The 24,870-nt window shown below is 42.5% G+C and overlaps 1 protein-coding gene across 2 annotated transcripts in view; it reads right to left on the bottom strand.

Moving 5' to 3' along the window:
- MTR (5-methyltetrahydrofolate-homocysteine methyltransferase) overlaps positions 1-24,870 on the bottom strand; it is an 86,991-nt gene that overhangs the window by 45,479 nt on the left and 16,642 nt on the right. The window contains exons 9-19 of one of the 2 annotated variants that reach the window (XM_005291180.5): positions 21,161-21,261; positions 19,945-20,006; positions 18,433-18,500; positions 16,895-16,974; positions 14,832-14,944; positions 10,094-10,234; positions 9,075-9,260; positions 8,021-8,200; positions 5,127-5,243; positions 4,891-5,031; positions 1,053-1,142 (exon numbers count right to left, since the gene is read on the bottom strand). In XM_005291180.5, coding sequence (XP_005291237.2) covers positions 1,053-1,142; positions 4,891-5,031; positions 5,127-5,243; positions 8,021-8,200; positions 9,075-9,260; positions 10,094-10,234; positions 14,832-14,944; positions 16,895-16,974; positions 18,433-18,500; positions 19,945-20,006; positions 21,161-21,261 — 1,279 coding nt within the window. Of the gene's footprint in view, positions 1-1,052; positions 1,143-4,890; positions 5,032-5,126; positions 5,244-8,020; positions 8,201-9,074; positions 9,261-10,093; positions 10,235-14,831; positions 14,945-16,894; positions 16,975-18,432; positions 18,501-19,944; positions 20,007-21,160; positions 21,262-24,870 lie in introns of those variants that run through there. The other variant, XM_065589064.1, reaches the window with a different exon arrangement.

Below are 24,870 nucleotides of genomic sequence, written 5' to 3'. Positions count from 1 at the left end.
GAAGCACAGGAATTCTGTGCAGGGGGGAGAGGGGGGGAATGTGCATTTTCTGTGGGCGTGCAGTCACTCAGAATCCCCCCAGGAGTAATAAGAACATAAGAACGGCCATACTGGGTCAGACCAAAGGTCCATCTAGCCCAGTATTCCATCTTCTGATAGTGGCCAGTGCCAGATGCTTCAGTGGGAATGAACAGAACAGGGCAATTTATCGAGTGATCCATCCCATCATCCAGTCAAAGTTTCTGGCGCTCCAAGGTTTAGGGATACCCAGAGCACAGGGTGGTGTCACTGACCACCTTGGCTAATAGCCACTGATAGACCTACCCTCCATGAACTTATCTAATTTTTTTTAACCCAGTTATACTTTTGACCTTCACAACATACCCAAGCAATGAGTTCCACATTTGTCTCTGCATGGTATGAAATACTTCCTTGTATGTGTTTTAAATCTGCTGCCTATTAAATTCATTGGGAGACCCCTAGATTGTGTGTTATGTGAAGGGGTAAATAATACTTCCTTATTCACTTTCTCTGTGCAATTCACTATTCTTTATTTACTACCCAATTAGTAAACTGTCTACAAGCATGTATCCAAACACTGACTAATCATGAAGTTACATAATTACATTGTGCGCTAATTCCCAACATATACACATCTTTTTTTAAAGCGTTTCAATGGAAACCATTTTATGATTACATGAACCCTGCTCTTCATCACATTTGCAACCCAAACATACCAGCATCCTGTTAATGAAAAGTGAAATGGATTAGAAACAGAACATTAGATGTGAAGCTGACTAGTCAATCTCCATTCACCTAGCTCAGTAAAATGCAAGTCAAAGAGTCTAAGCAGTGAAAACTAAATATAACTATATTCTTTGTTTGAAATTACGTGTGTTATTAGTAACATAGGCAAGAAAGATTATGAATTTTAACCAACAGTGGCCTTCTTAAGGACTATATCACACTCTTGGTAACAGCAGGTGGCCCACAGGTATGATCCCTGCATACTGTGCACTTTGACTAGGTAAGGTAACTTTATATAAATTCACCTTGACAAGTGAGTATTCCAGCCTTTCCTCCACGGGGCTATCCCGCCATTCATCAGTCTGTACCATTTTCTTTCCTCCTTGGGCATGAGTCTAAAATGGATTGAGAGAGAATTGGAGTCAGTGGAAATTTGACTGGGTAAAGGACACAGTCATAACCTCAGAATCTGGTCTTCTATTTTTCTAGGAATCAGAATTAAAAACTTCACACACGTCCCACACTAACGTTTTTAGACCTTCTAAAGTAGTGCTGTTTATACAAGTATACAAAGCACGATGTGTCTTATGCTCTACTGACAAATAAAACTGACACTCCTGAGGAGCATATGTTGTAATAAAGATGTAGACAAAGAAAAGAAAGACTTCTAACAACACTACCACTATTAAGACATGTTGAAAATACTCATCTTTAGGTTTCTACTTAGGAATGTAATTTAAATTGATCCCAGGCCAGCCCAGTGCACAATTCATTTTAAAATCCTAAATAATTAATTTGGCATTAGTTCAGTTCTGCTGGAGTAGAGTTTATGTTATGCCACATTCCAGATGACTTTTGAATTAAAAGGCATTCAGAACTATTTCATGCTGGGAAGTTTCATCAGAATAAAATAGCCAACATACACTTTCTTTCTCTCATTTCAGGCTTTAGTCCCATAGCAGGATTTGTTCTTAAATACACAAATATCCACCAGAAAGGTGCATGGTTGAGGAAACAGACCATTACATCCATCAGTGCACTTGGTTCAAGTCAGTTTGCTTTATACAAACTGTTCCTGTGGTGCATTTTGAAAGTGAAAAATTGCTCTAAACACTCCCACATTTCATTGACTTCTGATCATCTCATCCCATTGCTTTGAATGTTTATTAGCAGCCTTTTAAAGGTAGGACCATGTATTTGTATTGAGCTCAACTGACTTTCTGCAGAGTTACCAAGCCTTATACCACCTTATATCTCTTATCCCATAAGCCTTCTGATCTTATTCTACCCTGCTCATGAAATGGCCCTCACAACCTTTTGGATGATCCACAGAGGAAACTAGATTGGCTCCAGCTGACTTTATTCTTTCTGTAGATGAGAGATCCAAAGTGCTCTCCTTAATGCCTTGTCTATACCGGAAACTTGGAAGCATTTTTCTGCACCAGTGTTACCTACAGTGGTAGCTGTAATGTAGACAGCATGCAGGTGTTCGCTTATCAGCATGCAGATAGCATAGTAGCTGGGTCAAAAACAAAGATAACCGAGAGGCCACATGAGGATGGCAAATCTATATGGATATAAAGGTGCTTGAGGGAAGTGAGACTCCAATTTGCAGAGGGATGAAATAGAGAAGAGAATGTTTAAATAACCAGTGGCAAGTATAAGTCAGAGTAAGAGAAGACTAGGAAAGGGGAAATCACATGTTGCTGTAGATAAGATCCAGGATACAGACAACAATGATTATAGATTGGAGAAGGCTATCGGAGTCAAGCAGAGAGAGGATGAGTAGATCATGGAGGCCATCACTCACCCTGAAATCCCCAGAAAAGAGAAACTTGGCAGAAGAGACATTAACAAGAAGTAGTCAAATAGAAGAGGGAGGCAGGGTGGGTAAGACTTTTGAAAGGGAAGTGGTAAACTAGAGAGTTTAAACAGTAAAAAGAGACATGGGGTGGACGGATGAAAAAGGAGCAAAAAAGTAATAACCATGTGCTGGGCCTCTGGCCATGCATTTCAGTAATGGGATCAATTTAACCCACAATTACATAGCATGTAATTAATGTATAGAATTTGCTGCTGCAGGGGAATGGGGGAAACACACTATGAATGGATTTTTATAGTAGGATAATTCTGGACACTAAGGATGGAAAGCCGTCTTCACTGAAGGCAATGGCAACACTCCCACTGACTTTGACGGGGCCAAGATTTCACCCTAAGAATATTGCAGATATGCAAGGGATGAATGAATTTCATGTTTCAAGTGCAACCTGATCCCCCAGGGGAGGTGGACTGACAGAAGAAATCTCCACACACCCCTCAGGTGTGCAGCACTGGGCGACTGGCAAGGTGCATTGCTAATGGCAGGGGGAGGTGGAGGGAATGAGGCTGTTAAGATTTACAGGAAGAAAGAGCCCATCTGCTTTACCCAACCATGTTACTGCTTTTCATGCTCCATTTGCATTCAAAGTCTGCCTCTTGCAGAAACACTACTTACATGGTCCCTCTTGAGGGTTGTTGAATAGGATTGATTGGGCTATTAATTCCCTTTAACATTAAGGGACACCACCATAAATTAAGACATTTAGCATACTTGACAGAGATATTTCTGATTTAAAATAATCCCCTTTGGTTCTTCCACCACCACCACTTCAGGCTAAATTTACAAAGGTATTTAGATGCCTAACTCACGTAGGTGCTTAGTGAGATTTTCCAAAACATCTATCTGAATTTTTAGGTTTCAGAATATCTTTCTGGCCCTTAAACTATTTTGCTTTTCACTCCCTTTGGTTCTTCTATCTCATTGTAAGGCTCTAGTTGGGCTTTTTTCTCCCTGCAACAGCAGATACTGTAAATATCCCAAGTTTATCATCACATTCAGGAAAGATATCTTGTAAATCCACTGGTATTAAAAGAATAAGAGCATTGTACAAAACAACCTTCGTAATGGTATTCATTCTTACATAAAGTGTGTGCTATGAGGATGAGGGACGACAGGGATAGAAAAGTTTTCCTGTTATTGATTTTAAATTTACTGCCCTTGTTCTTATGCAGGCATGGACACAGTTGTGTCCTACAGGCCAAACACAATCCATGCATTTCAGTAATATAGCCTATAGTCCTCCTCATCTTTAATAAGGGGTGTGGCCTGCAGTCATTAGAAATAGCTCTTCAATCTGGTTTAGGATTATTCTACAATGTGCCCTAGTAACTAACTTGGAAATCGACAGGAGGGTTGACACTGGTTTCCATGGGACCAGGATTTCACCTTAAGTCTATAGGGTTGTTACTTTGGCACTTTTCATATTCCTTTAGATAGGTCCTTATATGGTCCCTATCACCACAGTCTCTCACAAATGCATCGATTCACATAACACCCCCGTGGAGTAGGATACTTTTAGCCCCGTTTTACAGATGGGGAGATGAGAAAGAGAGGAAGATTAAATGACGTGCCCAAGAACACACAGAAAGCCTGGCACAGCTGGCAACTGAATGCAAATCTGAGTCCCACTAGAGTGCCTTTAGCACCGGATCACCTTTCAGGCACACACAAAATGCTCTCTGTCCTCCAAAAAGACATGTAGGGGCTGGAGTTGCAAAAGAAAGAGCCCTCTTCACCTCCCGGAATTATCCTAGCCCCTAGTGCAATATAAAATTCTGCTCTAGAGGCAAAACAGTCTCAACAGAAGGTACCTTTGCCACAAGCTCTCCTTAGGAGTCAGAAGGACTCTGATTTGGCAGCAAACCTTCAGGGCATGATGTAAAGTGTATTTGGTTCAGTTTTTTTCCATTTGCTTTTAATAACTGAGCTGCTTACACCAACTGTGTCAGCTTCTACTACTCACTGTCAGAGGCAACATAAATGTGTGTTTTAATCTTACCTGGTGTGTCAGCACTTAGATGCATCAGCCTAGGTTCTGTACAAAAGGTTAATAAAGACATAAGAACATAAGAACGGCCGTACCGGGTCAGACCAAAGGTCCATCTAGCCCAGTATCCTGTCTACTGACAGTGGCCAATGCCAGGTGCCCCAGAGGGAGTGGACCTAACAGGCAATGATCAAGTGATCTCTCTCCTGTCATCCATCTCCATCCTCTGACAAACAGAGGCTAGGGACACCATTCCTTACCCAACACTGAAAGTTACCTGGGCGTAATGTAAAAGCTTCTCTGTTGCATCAGGGTCTTTATTCCAGATCAGATTCTCACACAGCTGTAGAAGTTCCTTGTGAATATCATCATACACTGGAAGATTCCCTGCATTCACTATCCCCATGTCCATGCCATACTAAGAGTACAGAAAAAGATCATCAGCAATACCCATAAAACTTCCCACCACATATCTGTGAAGCACAAATAATGTAGTCGGAAAGCACATCATACCTTAATTGCATGATACAGGAAAACTCCATGCATTGCTTCTCGAATGGCTTCCATCCCCCGGAAGGAGAAGGACAGATTGGAGAGGCCTCCACTTATTTTAGCTCCTGGCAGTGTTTCCTAGCAACAGGATCAAAATATCAGCATGGTCAAACTTTACAGAAGTGATTCCAAAAGAGGAGTTGGAGAGGCACCAATGATCCACAAAGAACTTGTTCCACGTCTGTGCAGTGCTGGCAAGTCATAGGATGATAGCGCCTCCCTTCCTCTCCTTGGTTCCAACTGCTTCTACAGTTATCCAGGCTCTTCCTTTCAGAGAAGAACTTGAATGTCTGTAGAAGAGGCTGGAAACAAAAAGGAAGACCCAACCTAGCAATACATAAGCAACTTGCGTGGTTCCCAAAGGGATGATGGGCTATTATGAATGGGTTCTTGACTGGGAAGGGTGTTCCACATAATAGTAAACAGGAGGGGAGCTGCTCTCTCAAGATGTGTTCCACACTATGAAAGTCTGACAACTTGTGCTTTCTACAACACTAACATGTTCACTTTTCCTTAAACTGAGCAAAGAAACCAGGAAGAAAAGGGATCCAAAATAGTAACACCTCACAGATTATCTTTCTCAACAAAAATTGTAAATTAATTATCTGTCATTAAATATTAACTAGACCCTGTTTGTCAGGTTTTTTATTAATAACAGGAAGGGTTGCAGATGTGTCACAGTATTTTTTAGTCAAAACTCATGGAGCAGCCATGGTAAATTTAGCAAAAGTCACAAGGAAAGGGTAAATGGGGTGTAAAGTCACAGGAGCACCATTTAAAGTGGGTGGAGTCCTGCCCCCTGAGGGTAGGGGGTTGCAGAGCAAGCCCATCCCCCACTCACCTGGCAGTGGTGGCTCCTATCCTGCGGGGCTGGCCCAGCTCTGCCCTCTGGTCTGTTGGCTCTCATTATAGCACGCAGGCAGGGCCTGCTCCCTACAATGCCCCCCCTCCAGCCTTGGCACCACCAAATCGCTTGCCCAAAACTGGACTGTGGTTGCAAAAGTGGCCATGCCATGGCACAGGTTCCCACCCCCCACTCCTGCCCTAGAAAATCCCAGTGACAAAGAAAAATCCTGGCCACAATAAAAAGTAATGGACAAACTGCGGGGGGGGGGGGGGGAAATCACACGATCAGTGACACTTACCACTGTGACAAACCTGTAGCCCTATTAATAAGACCCATGGTCTAGGGCCAAAAGTAGCTGCAAAGCTGAAGGTTTGCAGCAGGGATGCTAAAAGCAGCAGACATCCTGTGCAGAAGGATTCTGCCTCCTCTGCTCATTGCACAGAAATCTCTGTGGGAGGGGGAGGAAGATAGTGACATGGGGGGGGGGGGAGAAGAGATCTGTGAATAGATTGCTTTGTGGAAGTGCAGTGAGTCACATCCATACTACTCTCCAACAGGCCCTACTAGCAATCAACACCTGACTGTAGTGAATGCAATGGAGATTTCTCCCCAAAGAACTCCTCTGTAGTTCCCTGCAATCAGAACTGTCTTACTAGAGGTTTGTTTATGGGATTAGCACTTGGGACAAAAAGTTTATTACCATGCATCTTGGATACGGATGAATTCATTAATTCCTTAAAACTGAGAAACTCATAGACTAAGGCCAGAAGGGACCATCATGATCATCTAGTCTGACTTCTTGCACACTGCAGGCCACAGAACCTCATCCACCTACTCCTGTAATAGACCCCTAACCTCTGGCTGAGTTACTGAAGACCTCAAATCATAATTTAAAGACTTCAAATGACAGAGAATCCACCATTTCTTCTATTTTAAACCTGAAAGTCATCCACCCCTCAGAACACGCACACCTGTTGACTGCCAGCACTTCCAAGGTTTTGGAATTATTTTGTGATTTTTAAATATCTGGGTCAGGTTTTGGGCAACTGTAGTTCTGAACAGCTCAGACTATGGAAGTGTAGAAAGAACAATGGACCCCCCCCCAAATCACTGTCTTCCCAAAGGGAATCAATTGTTGCCCTGCTACTCACATACCCAGCATCCAGCTGCCTTCTCTTAGCAGGCCATCTCCACACTTCACACACACACTCTTAACTTGAATTGTGTTTTTTACGGAGCATCTGACAGCCCTCTTCTGGGAAGGGGGACAACTAACCCACCTCCACTTCCTGGAGACCTGGATGAGCTCCTCCATTCTCACTGCTTCCACTGCCAAAAGTGCCTTAACACACAAAGCTAGAGACATGCCACAGGAGTACACTGGGCTAGCTTGGAATCCCAAATCTCATCTGGCAACTGGAGAGCCTTTCTGGGTTCAACTGATCCAGGACAGGGTGCTGCCTGCCTATCTCCCAGAAAATATCTCAAATAGAATCTGTTTGCATGGGCTGGCAACAAATAGAACCCATCACATTGCCCCCTCAAATGTAAAAGGTAGAATGGGTGACACAGCTTTATACAAGTGATGTCCTGGTTGTCCCAATAGGTGTATTGTGACTAAATAAAAAGTAAAGGAAGTCTTACATTAGGTCAGGTTTTTGAGTGTGCTATAATCCAGTCACAATAATTAAACTCAATTAAACGAGTCAGCTTTCACATGTCTTGAGTGGGGCCTTTTGGCCAGAGTGCTGACATTTTATGAATGTTACTTCATTTCATTAATACCAATATATCTATGGTACAGTTTATGGACTGAGCTAAATTTAGAGCACTACATAATGTATAATGTTTCCTACTGGAAGCATAGCAGTGTTGAGAAACTATTGCAGTTCACAGGAGTAGTCCACCATTATTAATTTAGGAAATAAATTATTGTGAAGCACTGGGATTTTTTAAGCAGATCTGCATGAAGTAAACCACCACCACCACAACAGCCAAAAAAACTCACTTTTATGATTTTAGCTGCATTGATGAAGTTAATCGCATACAGGTTATGTTCTTCCATTCCAGTCCCTACGGTCAGAATATTGGGGTCAAAAATTATATCGTTTGGATTGAAGCCCACTTTCTTCACAAGGAGGTGGTAAGCTCTGGTGCACACTGCAATTTTAGTTTCCGTTTCTGTGGCCTGGAAAAATAAAAAAGGGGGTCTGAAAAGAAAGCGTTTCTGCTGCGTAACACAGAGACAGGATAGAACCAAAGCTCCAGCGCTAAGTCTGCAGGTCTCTCATGAATCAGTGACCAATTTGACCACCATGAACTTGGGAAAGATGAAATTTTGAGTTTCTAAGTCCAAGTTTAGGCGCGTTCAGAGCTGAGGGGTCTTTGTTCAGTCCATTAGAGAAAGGTAGGTTAGTTCGAGAGAGAGACTACACGGTTCTGGTATGGGCCCCATTTCCAGCATCGCAACAAAACATAAGACAGCTCTGGGAAGAACAAAACTAATTCACAAATAGATCTGAGCTTAGTTCTCTCTCTGATCCATATGACAATCAATTTCTGAACTGGAAACCTGAAGTGGAAAAGTACTATAGAATTTAACAGAAAATGTATATCCTTGTTATAAAATTCCTGCCTACTCCACTATCGCGATCATCATCTAGTACAGGTGGCATGGCCTTGTGGCACACCAATACTGCTGCTACTACTGGCAGACCTTGGCCTCCTATGATGAGGCCTGGAGCTGCCCTATAAGTAGCTCAGGTCTGATTCTGTCACTCTTATAGAGTGGTATATTCAATTCAATCAACCTAGTGGTTTCAAATAGACTACCCACATGGATATAGTGCTATCTAAACACAATCAGGCCAACAGGGTCAAAAACATCTCTAGATCAGAGTTAAAAAAAAAAAAGAAAAAAAAAGGGGTTACTAAGATTGTATAGGTCTCTAATCATATTTGACCCTAACTACACAGCCACTTTACCTCCTCCTCCTATGGGAATAAGGAGCCTGTCATCTCAAAAAGTGAAATCTGTCACATAATAAGAAAGTGACACTCACTTGACCCACTTCATCAAAAGCCATGACCACCACAGCTGCTCCGTACAACTTAATCCTTCTTGCTTTTTCCAGGAAATCATCTTCACCTTCCTTCAGGCTGATGCTGTTCACAATGCATTTCCCTTGGCAACACTTCAAGCCAGCTTCAATCACAGAGAAATTTGAAGAATCGATGCATAACGGCACCTGAATCCAGCAGAAAGATAAAGAGGGGAAGTGCAAATTAGCAGCAAATTTTCCCTGACTACCATCCTCCAACTTAAACAAAAGACTGGAAAAGCAAACACAATATTCATCAGGTTTTCAAGCCTGCTTAAGGAAAGGAATAAAAAACAGGAGAAATCTACAAACAAAATAGCACCCAGAATACTTGCTTTCAGTACAAATCTCAATGCAACTCTAAATACAGAGTTGCTATGGTACCTCCATAACATGCACATTATACAGAGATATCTCTCTCTCTTCCCTGCTCTCCTCCCCCCACTTATCTTCCAGCATGCAAGTATTGGTTTTTAGAAAGCCAAATTGCTTGGCATCAGCAGGTTTTAGTATCATGTGGGAGAACGTTCCTATGTCTACAGCAAACTCTGGACCCTTGTTCTGCAGACAGATGAGATTTACGTACCAGAACGCTGCTAAGCACAGCACGCTACTGCCACTTTATATTGTGTATAGTGGTTTTAAAAAGGACTTGATATTCTGCTCTGCCAACCAAAGGAAAAACGCAGCATGCCTTTGAGTTGGCAATAAAAGACAATGCAGTTCAGAAGGAGTGTGCTTAAAATCTGTGTTTCCGTGGAAGGCCATCTGCTGCATGCCACTTAGCACATGACACTATTCTAAAGGGAAGGAAAGAACCCAAATTCCAATGCCTTTCCCATCACAAAACTAGTGGAGGATAACTAAATACACACATTTTCTGTTTACTAAACATAACAATCTGTATCAACATTTTACCGAACTGTGATTCACATATCAGAAATCTGACTGAATGTGCTGTGGGATGAATCAAGTACAACCTTAGCAATGTCAGGTTCCGAAGCAATGAAGTTACAAAATCTGGCCATAGCACTCGGCCCATCCAGCATTCCATCATCCATATTGATATCCAAAATCTGGGCTCCCATCTCAACTTGGGCCTTGGCTACACTCAGAGCTTCCTAAAGAAGGGATTTAAAATGAATAAGCAGAACAAATGAGTTAGTCATGGTAGAGACATTATTTCACTTTCCCAAACAAAGCTTTCTGAATTCACCTTATGTTGTAGATTATCAAAATGAGAGCATCTCCTTTTCTGATTAGTTTTATAAAAGTTCCTTTGTTGACATAAGATAAGTAGGTGTCCTCCTACAAATCATTGGAGCTTCGATCAGTGCCCTGTAAAAGGTCACGAGGCTGTAACTCTTGGATCTTTGAGAAGCCCAGCTGTTTGAAGTCTCAGAGGTTAATCGCTCCTGCATGGTGAGGGATGGAGCTGAGCTGAGCTACACAGGCAGACTTGGTATAAAAAGTCACTTGCTAGGCAAACCTGAGAGCCACAAACAGAGGGAATTAAGACTGGGAGTGAGAAAGGCTCTCATTCCAGCTCTACATGTGATATTAAAGTGACCAGAGATGGAACAGTGGTGGAGACCTGGAACAGATGTGGCCACATTCTCTTTCCTGTCTGAAGCCAAAAGGGATTTCCTGTGCATGAAGTGCAAGTTGGTGGCTGTGCTGGAAGAAAAGATTTCCAGTTTGGGTTGGGGGGGGGGGGGGGGAAGATGAACTGCTCCTGGGAATCAGAGAAGGTGAGCAGTTCCTAGACAGCCAGGTTTGGGAAAGAAGAATGGATCAAAGAAGAATAGAACTGGCCACCAAAGAACTGGAGAGAAAGTCAGTGAGGAGTCTTGGCAGTTGATAACCACCAGAGGCAAGAGGTCAGCAGCATTCCACATTGCTGGAAACAGATGAGAATAGGCAGGCTGTGACCACCAGAGAGAAGAGGACCAGAAGGAATTCCACACAAGCTAAAGTTTCATATGGATACCAGGTCCACCATGTGGAAACTGTGGAAGTTAAGACTCAAGATCCAACAAGTTGAAGCGTACTCCATTTAGGAAGGAACAATCAATCACACAGATACAAAATGAGAAATGACTGCCTAGGAAGGAGTACTGCGGAAAGAGATCTGGGAGTCATAGTGGACCACAGGCTAAATATGAGTCAAAAGTGTAACGCTGTTGCAAAAAAAGCGAACGTCATTCTGGGATGTATTAGCAGGACTGTTTTAAGCAAGACACGAGAAGTCATTCTTCTACTCTGCGCTGATTAGGCCTCAACTGGAGTAGTGTGTCCTGCTCTGGGCACCACATTTCAGGAAAGATGTGGACAAATTGGAGAGAGTCCAGAGAAGAGCAACAAAAATGATTAAAGGTCTAGAAAACCATGACCTATGAAGGAAGATTGAAAAAACTGGGTTTGTTTAGTCTGGAAAAGAGAAGACTGAGAGGGGACATGATAAGTTTTCAAGTACGTAAAAGGTTATTGCAGGGAGGTGGGTAAAAAAACTGTTCTTATCCTCTGAGAATAGGACAAGAAGCAATGGGCTTAAATTGCAGCAAGAGGAGTTTAGGTTAGACATTCAGAAAAACTTCCTAACTGTCAGGGTAGTTAAGCGCTGGAATGAATTGCCTAGGGAGGTTGTGGAATTTCCATCATTGAAGATTATTTAGAGCAGGTTAGACAAACACCTGTCAGGGATGGTCTAGATCAGGCGTGGGCAAACTACGGCCCGCGGCCCGGATCCGGCCCCTCAGGGCTTTGGATCTGGCCCGCGACGCCGCCGGCACCACGTCCCTGCTGCCCCTGAGCAGGGGGGCAGAGGGCTCCACGCATTGCCCTTGCCTCCAGGCACTGCCCCCCACAGCTCCCATTGGCCGGGAACGGGGAACTGTGGCCAATCGGAGCTTCGGGAGAGGTACCTGGAGGTGTGGCAAGGGCAGTGCAAGCAGAGCCCTCTGCCCCTCTTCCCCCAAGGGCCGCAACGCTTCCGGGAGCGGCGCGGGGCCGGAGACAGGTCCCCGGTGCGTGCCACTGCCACCCCGGCGCCATTTGAGGTAAGCGGCACCAGGCCGGAGCTCGAACCCCTCCTGTACCCCACCCCCAACTCCTTGCCCTAAGCCCCCTGCCTGCACCTTGCACCCTTCCTGCACCCCAACTCCCTGCCCTGAGCCCCCTCCCGCAGTCTGTACCCCTCTTGCACCCCTGCCCTGAGCCCCCTCCTGCACCCAAACCCCCTTCCGAGCCTCCTCATACACCCCACACCCCTCCTCTGCCCCAATCCCTTGCCCTGAGCCCCTTCCTGCACACCGCATCCCTCCCACACCCCAACCCCCTGCCCAGGCCCTGCATACAATTTCCCCACACAGATGTGGCCCTTGGCCCAAAAAGTTTGCCCACCCCAGTCTAGATAATACTTAGTCCTGCCATGAGTGCAGGAGACTGAACTAGATGACCTCTCAAGGTCCCTTCCAGTCCTATGATTCTATGACACAAATATTTGGGGAGTGGTAAATAATGAAAAACACAGGACACTGATTCAGTGCAGTTTGGATCGTTTGGTAAACTGGGCGCAAGCAAGCAATATGCATTTCAACACAGCTAAATGTAAATGTATACATCTGGGAACAAAGAATGTAGGTTATACTTACAGGATGGGAGACTATCCTGAGAAGCAGAGAATCTGAAAAAGATTTTGGGGAGTGGATAATCAGCTGAACATGAGCTGCCAGTGTGACAAAGAGCTAACATGATCTGGGGATGCATAAAACAGGGGAATCTCAAGGAGCAGAGAGATTGTTTTACCTCTATACTTGGCACTAGTGCAAATGCTGCTAGGATATTGTGTCCCACCCTGTGTCCACAGTTCAAGAAGGATGTTGATAAATTGGAGAAGGTTCAGAGAAGAGCCATGAGAATGATTAAAGGATTAGAAAACATGCCTTATAGTGACAGACTCAAAGAACTCAGTCTATTTATCTGAACAAAAAGAGAAGGTGACTTGATTAAAGTGTAAGTATTTAGATGGGGAACAAATACATAATAATGGGCTCTTCAATCTAGCAGAGAAAGGTCTAACAGATCCAATGGCTGGAAGTTGGAGCTAGACAAATTCAGACCAGAAAGAAGGCGTACATTTTTAACTATTAGAACAATTTAGAGTCATGATGGATTCTCCATCACTGACAATTTTTAAACCAAGATTGGATGTTTTTCTAAAAGAGATATTCTCTAGGAATTATTTTGGGGAAGTTCTATGACCTGTGTTATACAGGAGGTCAGACTAGATTATCAAAATGGTCCCTTCTGGCCTGGGAATCTATGAATATACCAACCCAGAAATCATTAGTAATGCAAAGCTGATGTCATTCTGTCTGCAAAAATGTGGTGATTTTGACACAATGGCCTGGTAGTGCCTTAAATTTTAAACATAGTTAGCAATGTGTTTTATTTAAAAGAGCAAAGCTTTACATGGTCACAATCAGTTCTGATTGCAAATGATTACAGGAAAATAGCCTCCTGGGATGGACTACAGTAAGGACCTGTAAGTCATAAACTAAAATCTTCTTAGCCTCTAAGGATAGATCCACACAGCAAAGAAAAACCAGCGTCTGGCCCGTGCCAGCCAACTCGGGCTCATGGGGCTCAGGCTGCAGGGGTGTTTCATTGCTGTGTCGTCTTCTGGGCTTGGGCTGGAGCCTGGGCACTAGAACACTGCAAGGTGGGAGGGTCCCAGAGCTCAGACTCCAGCCTGAACCCGGAAGTCTATACAGCAATGAAACGAGCCTGAGCGGGCCAGGGTTTTTCTTTGCTGTGTAGACATACCATATATTCTTCATTATTGGAGGCTGTTACATGTTTATTAAGCTGCAAAACAATGTGTGTGTGTGTGTTAAGAGGGGAATATTAGAGTCCTTCTTCCGTTATTTGAATGCTTATGTCTGTTTGCTTTGTTTTTGTCACTTGATTGATCTCGGGGGCGGAAAAACAAAACACCTTTCTATTTCTCACAGCCCCGACAAACTGTGGTTCAGTTTTCCTCATCTTATGGCAGACTCAGCTGTTACAATTTAGGAGGTCTCACTCCAACGAAAGCTCTTATTTCGATGGCATGAAATAGTAGAACAATATTCTTTGGGGGCAAATCTTCAGGTGGTATAAAAATACCACACTGCCATTTGCCTCAATGGAGCTATGACATTTTACAACAGCTGAGGATCTGCCCCTCTGTCTTTTCATTTTGAGCTGGCATTGTTCTAAGTTGTAGTGACCAACTTTTCTTGGGCACCTTTCCTATAAACCTCCCCATCTCCCTCCTCCCGCCAGCTTCAATCTCTAGCTCCAGATTGCTGAGGATACAGCATAAATCAAGAAATATTTATTTTCTATTTTCTATTTATTTTCTCCTTGGCTGTATAACCAGTATTATAGGAGAAACAGATTTTTCAATAACACTAGCTAACAAAGCACTTGGCAAAATCCTAACTGTGGATTCATCAAGCGCTATTATGCTCAGCAAGGAACCTAAGTAAGGAAGAGCAATGAGAAAAAACAGGAAAACTAAAGAGATTTTACCTTCCTATAGCTGGTATGGGAGGAGGGCTATATGTAGACCTAATAAGTAACTACTAATGCAATGTAATGGAAAAATATTGTAACCGTATAATTGTTTAGAAAAAAGCAGTGTTAGAAGCCTAAATTAAATGGGATGCTCACTTCATAGTTGCCTGCCATGATGAGCTTAGCAAACTTCTTTGATCCTGCCACATTGCAGCGTTCACCAATGTTAACGAAGTTGGTGTATGGGCCAATCCTGAAGGGCTCAAGACCTTAAAGGGACATTTTAGAAAATATTTGTAAAAATGCAGGGAAAAAATGGAAACATTGTAGAGAATAAGCAATTTATTGCCAGTCCAAGAGATAAGGCCAGGTTTATCTGTGGGAATGTGCATCCTCAATTTATCAAGCTGAAATTGGAAATACATAATTTCGTCCGCTAAATTGTCATGGCAATGGACAAAATCTCTTTCAATAGCAAAATTCTTAATTGCAGGCTCTAGCAGCTGTATCTCCTTTACAATGTAGACAAAGGGTCAGAAAATACTGGCGTAGGAGAGGCACCGCACGAGTATGCTGATGGGAGACAACCTCTAGAAGAAAGGAACTCTACACAGCCACACCCTCATATATGTATCTCTAGCATCCTGACCTTGTAGTTCTTCTGGGCACATCCCTCCCCATCTACACCAATGGGGTTTTGCATGTGGAATGGCTGCAAGGTTGGGCCTCTAAACTTTGTAGTTGCACTATACACCAAATAAAATAAACCAGTCCTAGCTGTAATTTTCAAACTTTAGGCACCTGAATAACTGGCTTGAGTTTCAGAGGCAGTGATCAAATGCAGCTTACGTGGAAGCAAGTCAATGGAACCAGATGATGCTCGACACCTCTGAAAATTAAGCTAACTGCATCCAAGCTTGAAAACATTGTCCCAAGTTATGAGAACCACACGTTAAAATAATGATAAATGGTATAAAATATTAATTCCTCAATAAGATTAATTAATAATGCTGAGGACAGGGCTTACTTCCAAACATGCAAATACCTTCATGTGACTTGATACTGTGACATTAAATCCTTCTGCTATCACTTTGGAAATGTACCCAACAAGGATGATGAGTAACTTACTTCTTGACTCCCAAAGGGCAATGGCTAATTTGTCCAATTAAAAATTTCCCAGTTCATTAAAAAAAATATTCAGAAGCTTTTGGCCCCAAATACTGTATATTGGCCTTACAGCTGGATTTAAGAAATATATCAAACAAGGTTCCCATTACACAGGAAACATAACGTGGCATGGCCCTTTAAGAGTCAGGCTTGACATCACTGCTCCCAGTCTGTGACTAATTCGCTACATCCCCAGCAGTGGGTCTGAACCCAGATCAGGCAATACCCTGCAGGTCTTCGATAAAAGGACAACAACAAGCAGCTCAGTTGAGAGTAAGACCTACTGGGAGCAGGCAGGCTCCTGTTGCAGACCCTAGATCAAGACCTGATTTGTTTAATGTATGCTGAATTGCTTTGGTTTGGAGAAATCAAACCCAACCCTGAAGAGATAGGACTGAAATCTTGCTACTGTTGCAAATGTTATATGATGCCCTGCCTAGAGAGTTGGCCCCCAGACTTACAGAGGGTTTTGGCTAGCTGGTGTGTATAGAGCCAAATTGTAGTCAAAAACCACGTTCTAGATTCAGATTTACCATGGGCTAATTCCATCCTCACCAGTCAAACAGTGTTATAAACCTGAACCAGCAGCATGATACAGTAACAGAGCATTTCCCTAGGATCAGGGGACCTGGCTTCTATTCCTGGCTCTGCCATTCACCTGCCACATGACCTGCAGCACATCGGTTCACCTCTCTGGGCCTACCTAAATTTCTCCATTTGCACTAGGGGATAAGCACACTTATCCTTTTGTGTGAAGTGCTTTGAGATCCACTGGTGAAAAATACATAGGCTATTATTAAACAAGACTGAGGCCAGCGTAGGTCAGGTCTAAGAGACATTTCTACAGATTGTGAAGCTGATAGTTTCTCTAATTCTTTAGCTGTAACTCGAGATGGGCCCAAGCTGTGAACTTCGGATCTGCATGCACAACTTTCAGAAGCTGGTGTATTTGGCTATGGAGCTGGGATCTTGGCCATCCCTTCTGGTCTCTAGAGAGCAGTAACTCAGTATGTCACAAGACAAAAGTCTCAAGCTGTTATGCTCTCTCTTACCTGACAGCAGCATATACCCTTCTGAAACGAAGGAGGGGGGAATACGAGGTTTACATGTTTTTACTGCTTCAGCAATCTCCCTGAATAACAGAAGGAGGAAAGAAAAAGCTCCAGAGTTAAGAATACAAATTTGTAATTAAAATCTAAGTCCTCTGTGTAATATTCAAATGAAATGTACTAGAAAGAGATACCCCTCTCCCCTGTAATTCAGCCCTGCCAAACAAGAGTAATAATATGTTTCAGTTTGAGTAGCCAAAGGCAAAAATAAATGCTCTTCAGAAATATGCTATATCCAAATTGTAGTAAGTGTATGGAGCTAAAGACTTCTATCAGATACAAAATGGGAGATCACCACCCCCACCAGATGACACATTTACTTATGGGTAAGGCTACACTTATGTCATGGGGAAGTCAAGGAATCTGTTCTGTGAAGTTTTCTGCTTCAGCCCCTGGGGCCGCGGGACTAGAGCTGGCAGCCAGTGGGCCCCCGGCAGGGTTCCAGCGATGGGCAACAGCCTCCTCAGGGTTCCAGCAACAGCCTCGCGGGAGGAGTGGGGGAAACCCCACAGCTCCCAGCCACCATTGTGGCAGGAGAAACCATGGAGCTGCAGCAGCAAAAGCCACAGACAGGTCACAGCTTCCGTGAATTTTTGTTTATTGCCCATGACCAGTCCGTGACTTTTACTACAAATAACCATGACAAAATCTTAGCCTTACTTATGGGTGGACAGAGAGCTTCTCCACACTACTGCTCAGCACCAGAGGTTCCCATTAAAATCCTGACTTCTCGAACATGGATTGTTGTGTAGCAGCAACAAGGGACAGATTTCACTAACTCTCTGAGCTGGGATGCTTCTCCTAATGGCCCTGAGGTGACCCAGGATGAACACAACTACTATGACAGCATGTCCATCTTCCCTCTCTTGGCTTTGCAATCAACTGAGGGCAACGTGCCATGCCTCCTGCACTCACACAGGACATCAGAGCAACAATGGCTCAGAAGGGTTAGCTTTTCCCTATCCCCATGGGAGAGGGGGTCTGCCTCTTGCGAACGCTGAAGGAATAAAGGGAGGAAGGAAGTCTTCCAAATTACTATTTCTAGTGGGGCTGTACCGAAACATTTCTCCCGACCAGATGGGACTGTCATTTTAACCTTCCCATATCCTTGCCATGGCTTTGCCTCATTTTTCCTTTTCCCTTCAAAGCAGCTTTGCAGTATTATCACACAAAATCTAGAGGAGCAGCACAGCAGAGGAGGGGAAAGGAAAAGACAGGGTTTTATTCTGGAACAGTTTTAGTCGAGACGGGACCAGGTGTATTACACTTGTTTTTACCCTCCAGTCCCCGCAACAACAGGCTACTAATGCAGGAGCACAGCACTTTCTGCCCCACAGGCTGCAGCAGCTCGATCTCAAGTGAGTTGTCTTATTCTTTTTGTGAAGAGGTCTTAATACAAATCATGGAACTCCAGTTTGGAGGAACAGGGATATTTTCCTTTCCTGTGCATTTGAATAGACTAACATGACCTGTGAAGTTACCTGATATGTGCTGGAGTGGTACCACAGCAACCTCCAACTATGTTGACCAAACCATCCAAAGCAAAGCTCTGTGTGCAGGGAAAAGACTATTTAGTTTCAAGTTGATAACTGCATCCAATAACAGGCAATTCACAAAAATGAAGGTAAGAAAATCTATATTCTCCAAATATCAAGCAAGCTAAAGCTCCCAGAAGAAAAACAAAATGAAGCAATGTTACTGAATTAAACCCAACTCAAAGAAGTCCATTGAATTTTACCCCTCTGGTTTCAATACTATTACTTCCCCGTAACATTTATTATTCCTTCCACTTTATTCACTCCCAGATGCTAGTATGGCAACCCTCTTGTCTCTGGCCTAGAAGCTGTGGACCAAATTTGCAAACGTGAGCGTCTACAGCTAAGTGTTGATTTACACATCTACAGTTAGGTACCTGCATTTGAAAATAAACACACAAGACCAAAGTTCCACATTGCTTCAGACACTGCCCTCCTGCTGACACTTTAAAGCCCAGACCCCTCTGCTAGTCTCAGGTGGACAGCAAAGGTCAAATAGCACTTTGCAGAGCGAGCAATGGAAAAACCTGTGTCATGGACTGCTCTTCCTCTCCCAAAAGTGGTTATAAATGCTATGACTGTGCAAGATAGTGCCAAGTGCATAAAGGCTGCTCGGTTTGCCTGCACGGTACTTAACTCCCTATTTTACAAATTGTTTTGAAGCACTTGTATATTACAAGATAATACACAAAACCCAATTCAGTTTTATTTTGATTACTTGACAGTTAACAGGCAATAGCTAGCTTCCTCCTCCATCAGCGGGAAAATCCTCTTGGAAACCAAGATTTCCAACTGTTGTCATTTGTGTTGCCTGCCAACTCAGGCCAGGGTTTCTCAACCTGGGGGTCAGGATCAGTTGCCAGGGGGTTGTAACCACTCTGCCCTTCCTTTATTGCTCTATAAGAGGGTCTTTGCTAGATGGGAGGGGATGGAAAAGGCTGGAAACCATTAACTTAGGCTAGAGTTACTTAAGTGAGCTTCTTTCTCACTGCAGGTTTCCTGCACAGGAACTCAAAAAAACCACTCAGATTTATGTTCAGTTAGCTTGCCCTCTTATGTGATGAATTATTTCCAAAAAGAGAGGGAGTGAGAGAGTGAAAAAGACTGCAAATGCTTGTGATCTGTAGTACCTGATCAACAGATCTCACAACAAGCTAAGCAACGTTCCTGCAACTTAATGGGCGGGAAAAAAAGCCAGAATGACTTAGGGTTTCAAAATTCATTAAATAGAAGTTTCTCCTGATCTGAGTCAGCAAGTACCACCATTCAACACACTGCTTATAAACTGCTGGGGAAAAGTGGTGTTTGTAACATACAAAACAGAACCCAGCTAAATACCCAGGTGATAGTTGCCTGAGAACCAAAGTGCTACAGTAAGATTGCATAAAGTAAATGCAGAGACAACCATGTTACTATTACTGTGACAGGTAAAACCCATTCATGAGAAATATTCCCTACCTTTATATGCTTGGCAGTCACTTCAGGGGTTTCGTCATAACCTCCAAAGGCATTGGGGAGACCTTGAGAAATATTTTTAGAGTATTACAATGTGTTTAACCCCCACAAAGAGGAGATATTTAAAGCAGCTGCACATGTAGAACTAAAATGTCTCATTGCACTTCTGATCATCATTCAATGAGTTATTATTAGTTGCTCCTGAAAGTGTTTGGGATTCCTCATGACAACTAATTTTTTTTTAAATGTTAAATTCGAAATGTGTTTCTAACTCATAGTAGTAATGACATTTATCTCCTAAAGAGTTGGAAAGGGGAATGCAGTAAGGTAGGAAGAAAGTTTTGGGATTTGTTTTTAAAGGAATTATTTCCTTTAACCTAACAGCTATGCTGCTATAGCTACTGAGTGCTGTTAAAGTGCCATCATTTCCTTTCAACTAAGCAGATGCTACACTTCTAAAAAAATAAATAATAATAAAAAATTATTAGTCTTTTCTTAATTACAAAGTTGCAAGTAGTAGTCTGGCCTGGCCTTAAACTATTTGCTTTTCAGAGTAATTATTTTCTTTTTCAAGCTTCAAATCCTGTCTCGAAGGGGGAAATAAAATTTTGGATATTAAAAGAATATAGAAAAGAGTTTGGGAGCAAACTGCTAGAATATCAGATACTTGAGCTGCTAGAAAATAAAACCAGTTTACATACATGCTCCCAAAGGAGTTTTGGGTAACGGAGCTTTATTTCCCCATCCATCCCTACTTCTCTCTCTTTCACAGAAAAATGTTTGCTTAAAGCTGTGTTGGAACAATAAAAGAGCCTCATCCTTCAACTTTATTCACATAAGTAGCCCGTATTAAAACAAGTAGCTTGAATGACTTCATTGGGACTACTCAGAAGAGTAAAGATTGAGCCCCAAAAAGATTTAAATTATCCACCATGCACCTGAAACTGCTCTGACTGAAGTTAATAGGTATAGCTGCTCAGTCAACCTTCTAGATCCACCTTTTTATGAGAATGATCAAATAATCACACTATACAAGCTTCTAGGCCAAAAATAGCTTCTTTGGGTGCTGAAATATAACAAAAAAATGGAGTGAAGATGATGAGCTACTACATTGTGTACACTGTGATTGACCTGTAAATTATCTACCTGGTGTATTACTTCTAGAGGTATGGAAAGGCTGGACTAATTTCCTTTGTGTACACACACACATAAAACACACCTGCATTGGGATAACAGATGATGTAGGCAGTCGTACACTTCCCAATTGTTTCAATGAAGGGCCTCATTTCCACTGCCCCTAATGCACAGTTTAAGCCAATACTGAAAAAATAAAAATTGCATTTATTCCTGGTTTAAAGCAAAAACAAAACAAAACAAAACAACAAAGAAACACTGGCAACAATGGTACTCTCCCACTAGTAACAGAGTATGTCTGGTAAAGAAAGGAAGCAGATCTTAAGCAGATTTTATTTATCTCTATGTAAGACAGTGTACAAAGTATCAAATGTGTTTCTGATACCTATGTTAAGGCTCCAAAACTGTGGCTTTAATTTGTGTGTGTGTGTATATATATAAATTTCTTTATACAAGAATTAGATACAGTGCTCCTGACAGCTAATTTCTTAGTTATTATCTGCTAAAAAACTAGTTTACAGGTGCCTAACTAGCCCCTGAAATCACAGTTAAACTTACCCTCCACTACCAAAATCTGAAATGGCTCCCCTACTTCCTTCCTGCCCGGTTCACATCTCCAGAGTGCGGCTCCCTGCCACGTGCCTGCTGCAGCTGCACATGCTCTGGCCCAGGCTGACCACACTAAGGTTTAGAAACTGGTTGGGGCTCAGGAGCTGCACAGAACCAACATTCATCCCCATTCCTGCCCACTGCCTCCTCCAGCTGCTGCTAAGGACGGAGGACAGAACCCAAAGGTTTTGGGTGATGCCTCCTACAGTCACCTGTGCTCAGTTAACCCTCTCTAGCACTGAGGTCCCCTGCTCTAGATTGACCGCAGCGTGAGTAGTTATATTATGGCTCTGAGTCTCCAAATAGCCTACTTTGCTATGTGCAAATGGCTAAATTTAAAATATAATCACAGAATCATAGAACTGGAAGGGAACCTTGAAAGATCATCTAGTCCAGTCCCCTGCACTCATGGCAGGACAAGTATTATCTAGACCATCCCTGACAGGTGTTTGTCTAACCTGCTCTTAAAAATCTCCAATGATGGAGATTCCACAACCTCCCTAGGCAATTTATTCCAGTGCTTAACTACCCTCACAGTTAGGAAGTTTTTCCTAATGTCCAACCTAAACCTCCCTTGCTGCAATTTAAGCCCATTGCTTCTTGTCCGATCCTCAGAGATTAAGAACAACAATTTTTCACCCTCCTCCTTGCAATAACCTTTTATGTACTTGAGAACTGTTATGTACCCTCTCAGTCTTCTCTTTTCCAGACTAAAACAAACCCAATTTTTTCAATCTTCCCTAATAGGTGACGTTTTCTAGACCTTCACTCATTTTTGTTGCTCTTCTCTGGACTTTCTCCAATTTGTCCACATCTTTCCTGAAATATGGTACCCAGAACTGGACACAGTACTCCAGTTGAAGCCTAAATAGCACAGAATAGAGCAGTATAATTACTTCTCGTGTCTTACTTACAACACTCCGGCTAATACATCCCAGAATGTTGTTCACCTTTTTTTGCAACAGCATCACACTGTTGACTCATATTTAGCTTATGGTCCACTATGACCCCCAGATCCCTTTCCGCAGTACTCCTTCCTAGGCAGTTATTTCCCATTTTATTTGTGTGCAACTGATTGTTCCTTCTAAGTGGAGGAATACTTTGCATTTGTCCTTAATGAATTTCATCCAATGTACTTCAGACACTACACTCTCAGATTTAAAGTCATTAGCTATTGGTATTATTTAAATAATTTCCCCCTAGAAGTCTGCAGTTGTTTATTGTTGTTGTTAGTTTGTTTATTTACTGGCTTAGGTTTTTTCCTGTTGATTTTCTGTGAATAAATGTTGCACCAGTGAGCTGACAAATATGAAGTTTAAAACCAGTCTGTATATATTTTTATTCTTCTTTTGAGGATAACATAGATAAAACACACATATTTAAGTGCATATTGTTAAAAAAAAAAAAAGTGTGCCCTCAAGATGCACTGCGCAGCCCCTCCAGCCCCCCCTCAGTCTAGCCCACGTCAGCTCCCCCACTGGGAAGAGGCTGGAGCAACCCCTGCAGAACTCACAATATATTACTTTCCTCATGCTATCTAGCAACCTGCTCCAATTAAGTACTGCCTACTTGCCTCATGGAAGTATGTAAAAGCTTCATTATGTTTGCAACATCCCATGGGAACATCTTAAATTTTGCTCTTATATAATATTGTTACTAGCAAAAAACTGCTGTTTCTCTACCATACTGAAGTACCAGCCTGCTGCAACACTGGGAATGGTGAAGCAAGGTTTGGAATAAAAGTGCAACTGGAAAGTGACCATATATCTTGGCAACATTTGTACCTACTGCTTTCTACACTGTAGGTGTGAAAGTACAAGCAGATCCAAAATGCTAGGATTTAATGAGAAAGAGGCACTGCCTTCTGCTACAGGAAAAAATGGAGATGACAGAAAGATCAAAGAACTGCCTCAACCCGCCCAGTTAAGATACATTTTTCTTTGCTAAAACATTTTTAAAATTTGGAAGAAACTGAGTGCATCAGTTAAGATGTCCAGTGACAGCATTAAGCTTGTACAATTGAATTTACTCACCAGATATATCCTACGTCTCACTGATTTAGACATAAGAACATAAGAATGGCCATACTGGGTCAGAACAAAGATCCGTCCAATCCAGTATCCTGTTTCCCAACAGTGGCCAATGCCAGGTGTCCCAGAGGGAATGAACAGAACAGGCAAACAAGTGATCCATCCTCTGTTGCCATTCCCAGCTTCTGGCAAACAGAAGCTAGGGACACCATCCCTGCCCATCCTGGCTAATAGCCATTGATGAACCTATCCTCCATGAATTTATCTAGATCTTTTTTTAACCCTTTTAGAATCTTGGCCTTCACAACATCCTCTGGCAAAGAGTTCCACAGGTTGACTGCGCACTGTGTGAAGAAATACTTCCTTTTGTTTGGTTTAAACCTGCTGCCTATTCATTTCATTTGGTGACCCCTAGTTTCTTGTGTTATGAGAAGGGGTAAATAACACTTCCATATTCACTTTCTCCACACTAGTCATGATTTTATAGACCTCTATCATATCCCCCCTTAGTCATCTTTTTTCCAAGCTGAAAAGTCCCAGTCTTTTTAATCTCTCCTTATACAGAAGCTGTTCCATACCCCTAATCATTTTCATTGCCCTTTATTGAACCTTTTCCAATTCCAATATATCTTTTTTTGAGATGGAGGGACCACATCTGCACGCAGTATTCAAGATGTGGGCGTACCATGGATTTATATAGATGCAACATGATATTTTCTGTCTTATTATCTATCCCTTTCTTAATGATTCCCAACATTCTGTTTGTTTTTTTGACTGCCGCTGCACATTGAGTGGATGTTTTCAGACAACTATCCACAATGACTCCAAGATCTATCTCGAGTGGTAACAGCTAATTTAGACCCCATCATTTTGTATGTATAGTTGGGATGATGTTTTCCATCATTACTTTGCATTTAACAACATTGATTTTCATCTGCCATTTTGTTGCCCAGTCACCCAATTTTGTGAGATTCCTTTGTTGGTCTTCGCAGTCTGCTTTGGACTTAATTAACTTGAGTTTTGTATCAGCTGCAAATTTCACCACCTCACTGTTTAAGCCTTTTTCCAGATCATCTATGAATAGGCTGAGTAGTACTGGTCCCAGTACAGACCCCTGGGGGACACCACTATTTACCTCTCTCAATTCTGAAAACTG

The sequence above is a fragment of the Chrysemys picta genome, chromosome 3 (assembly GCF_011386835.1).
Source record: "Chrysemys picta bellii isolate R12L10 chromosome 3, ASM1138683v2, whole genome shotgun sequence".
NCBI lineage: Eukaryota > Metazoa > Chordata > Testudines > Emydidae > Chrysemys > Chrysemys picta.
The sequence above is the reverse complement of the archived record's forward strand: the minus strand, read 5'-3'. Positions and strand labels throughout refer to the sequence as shown.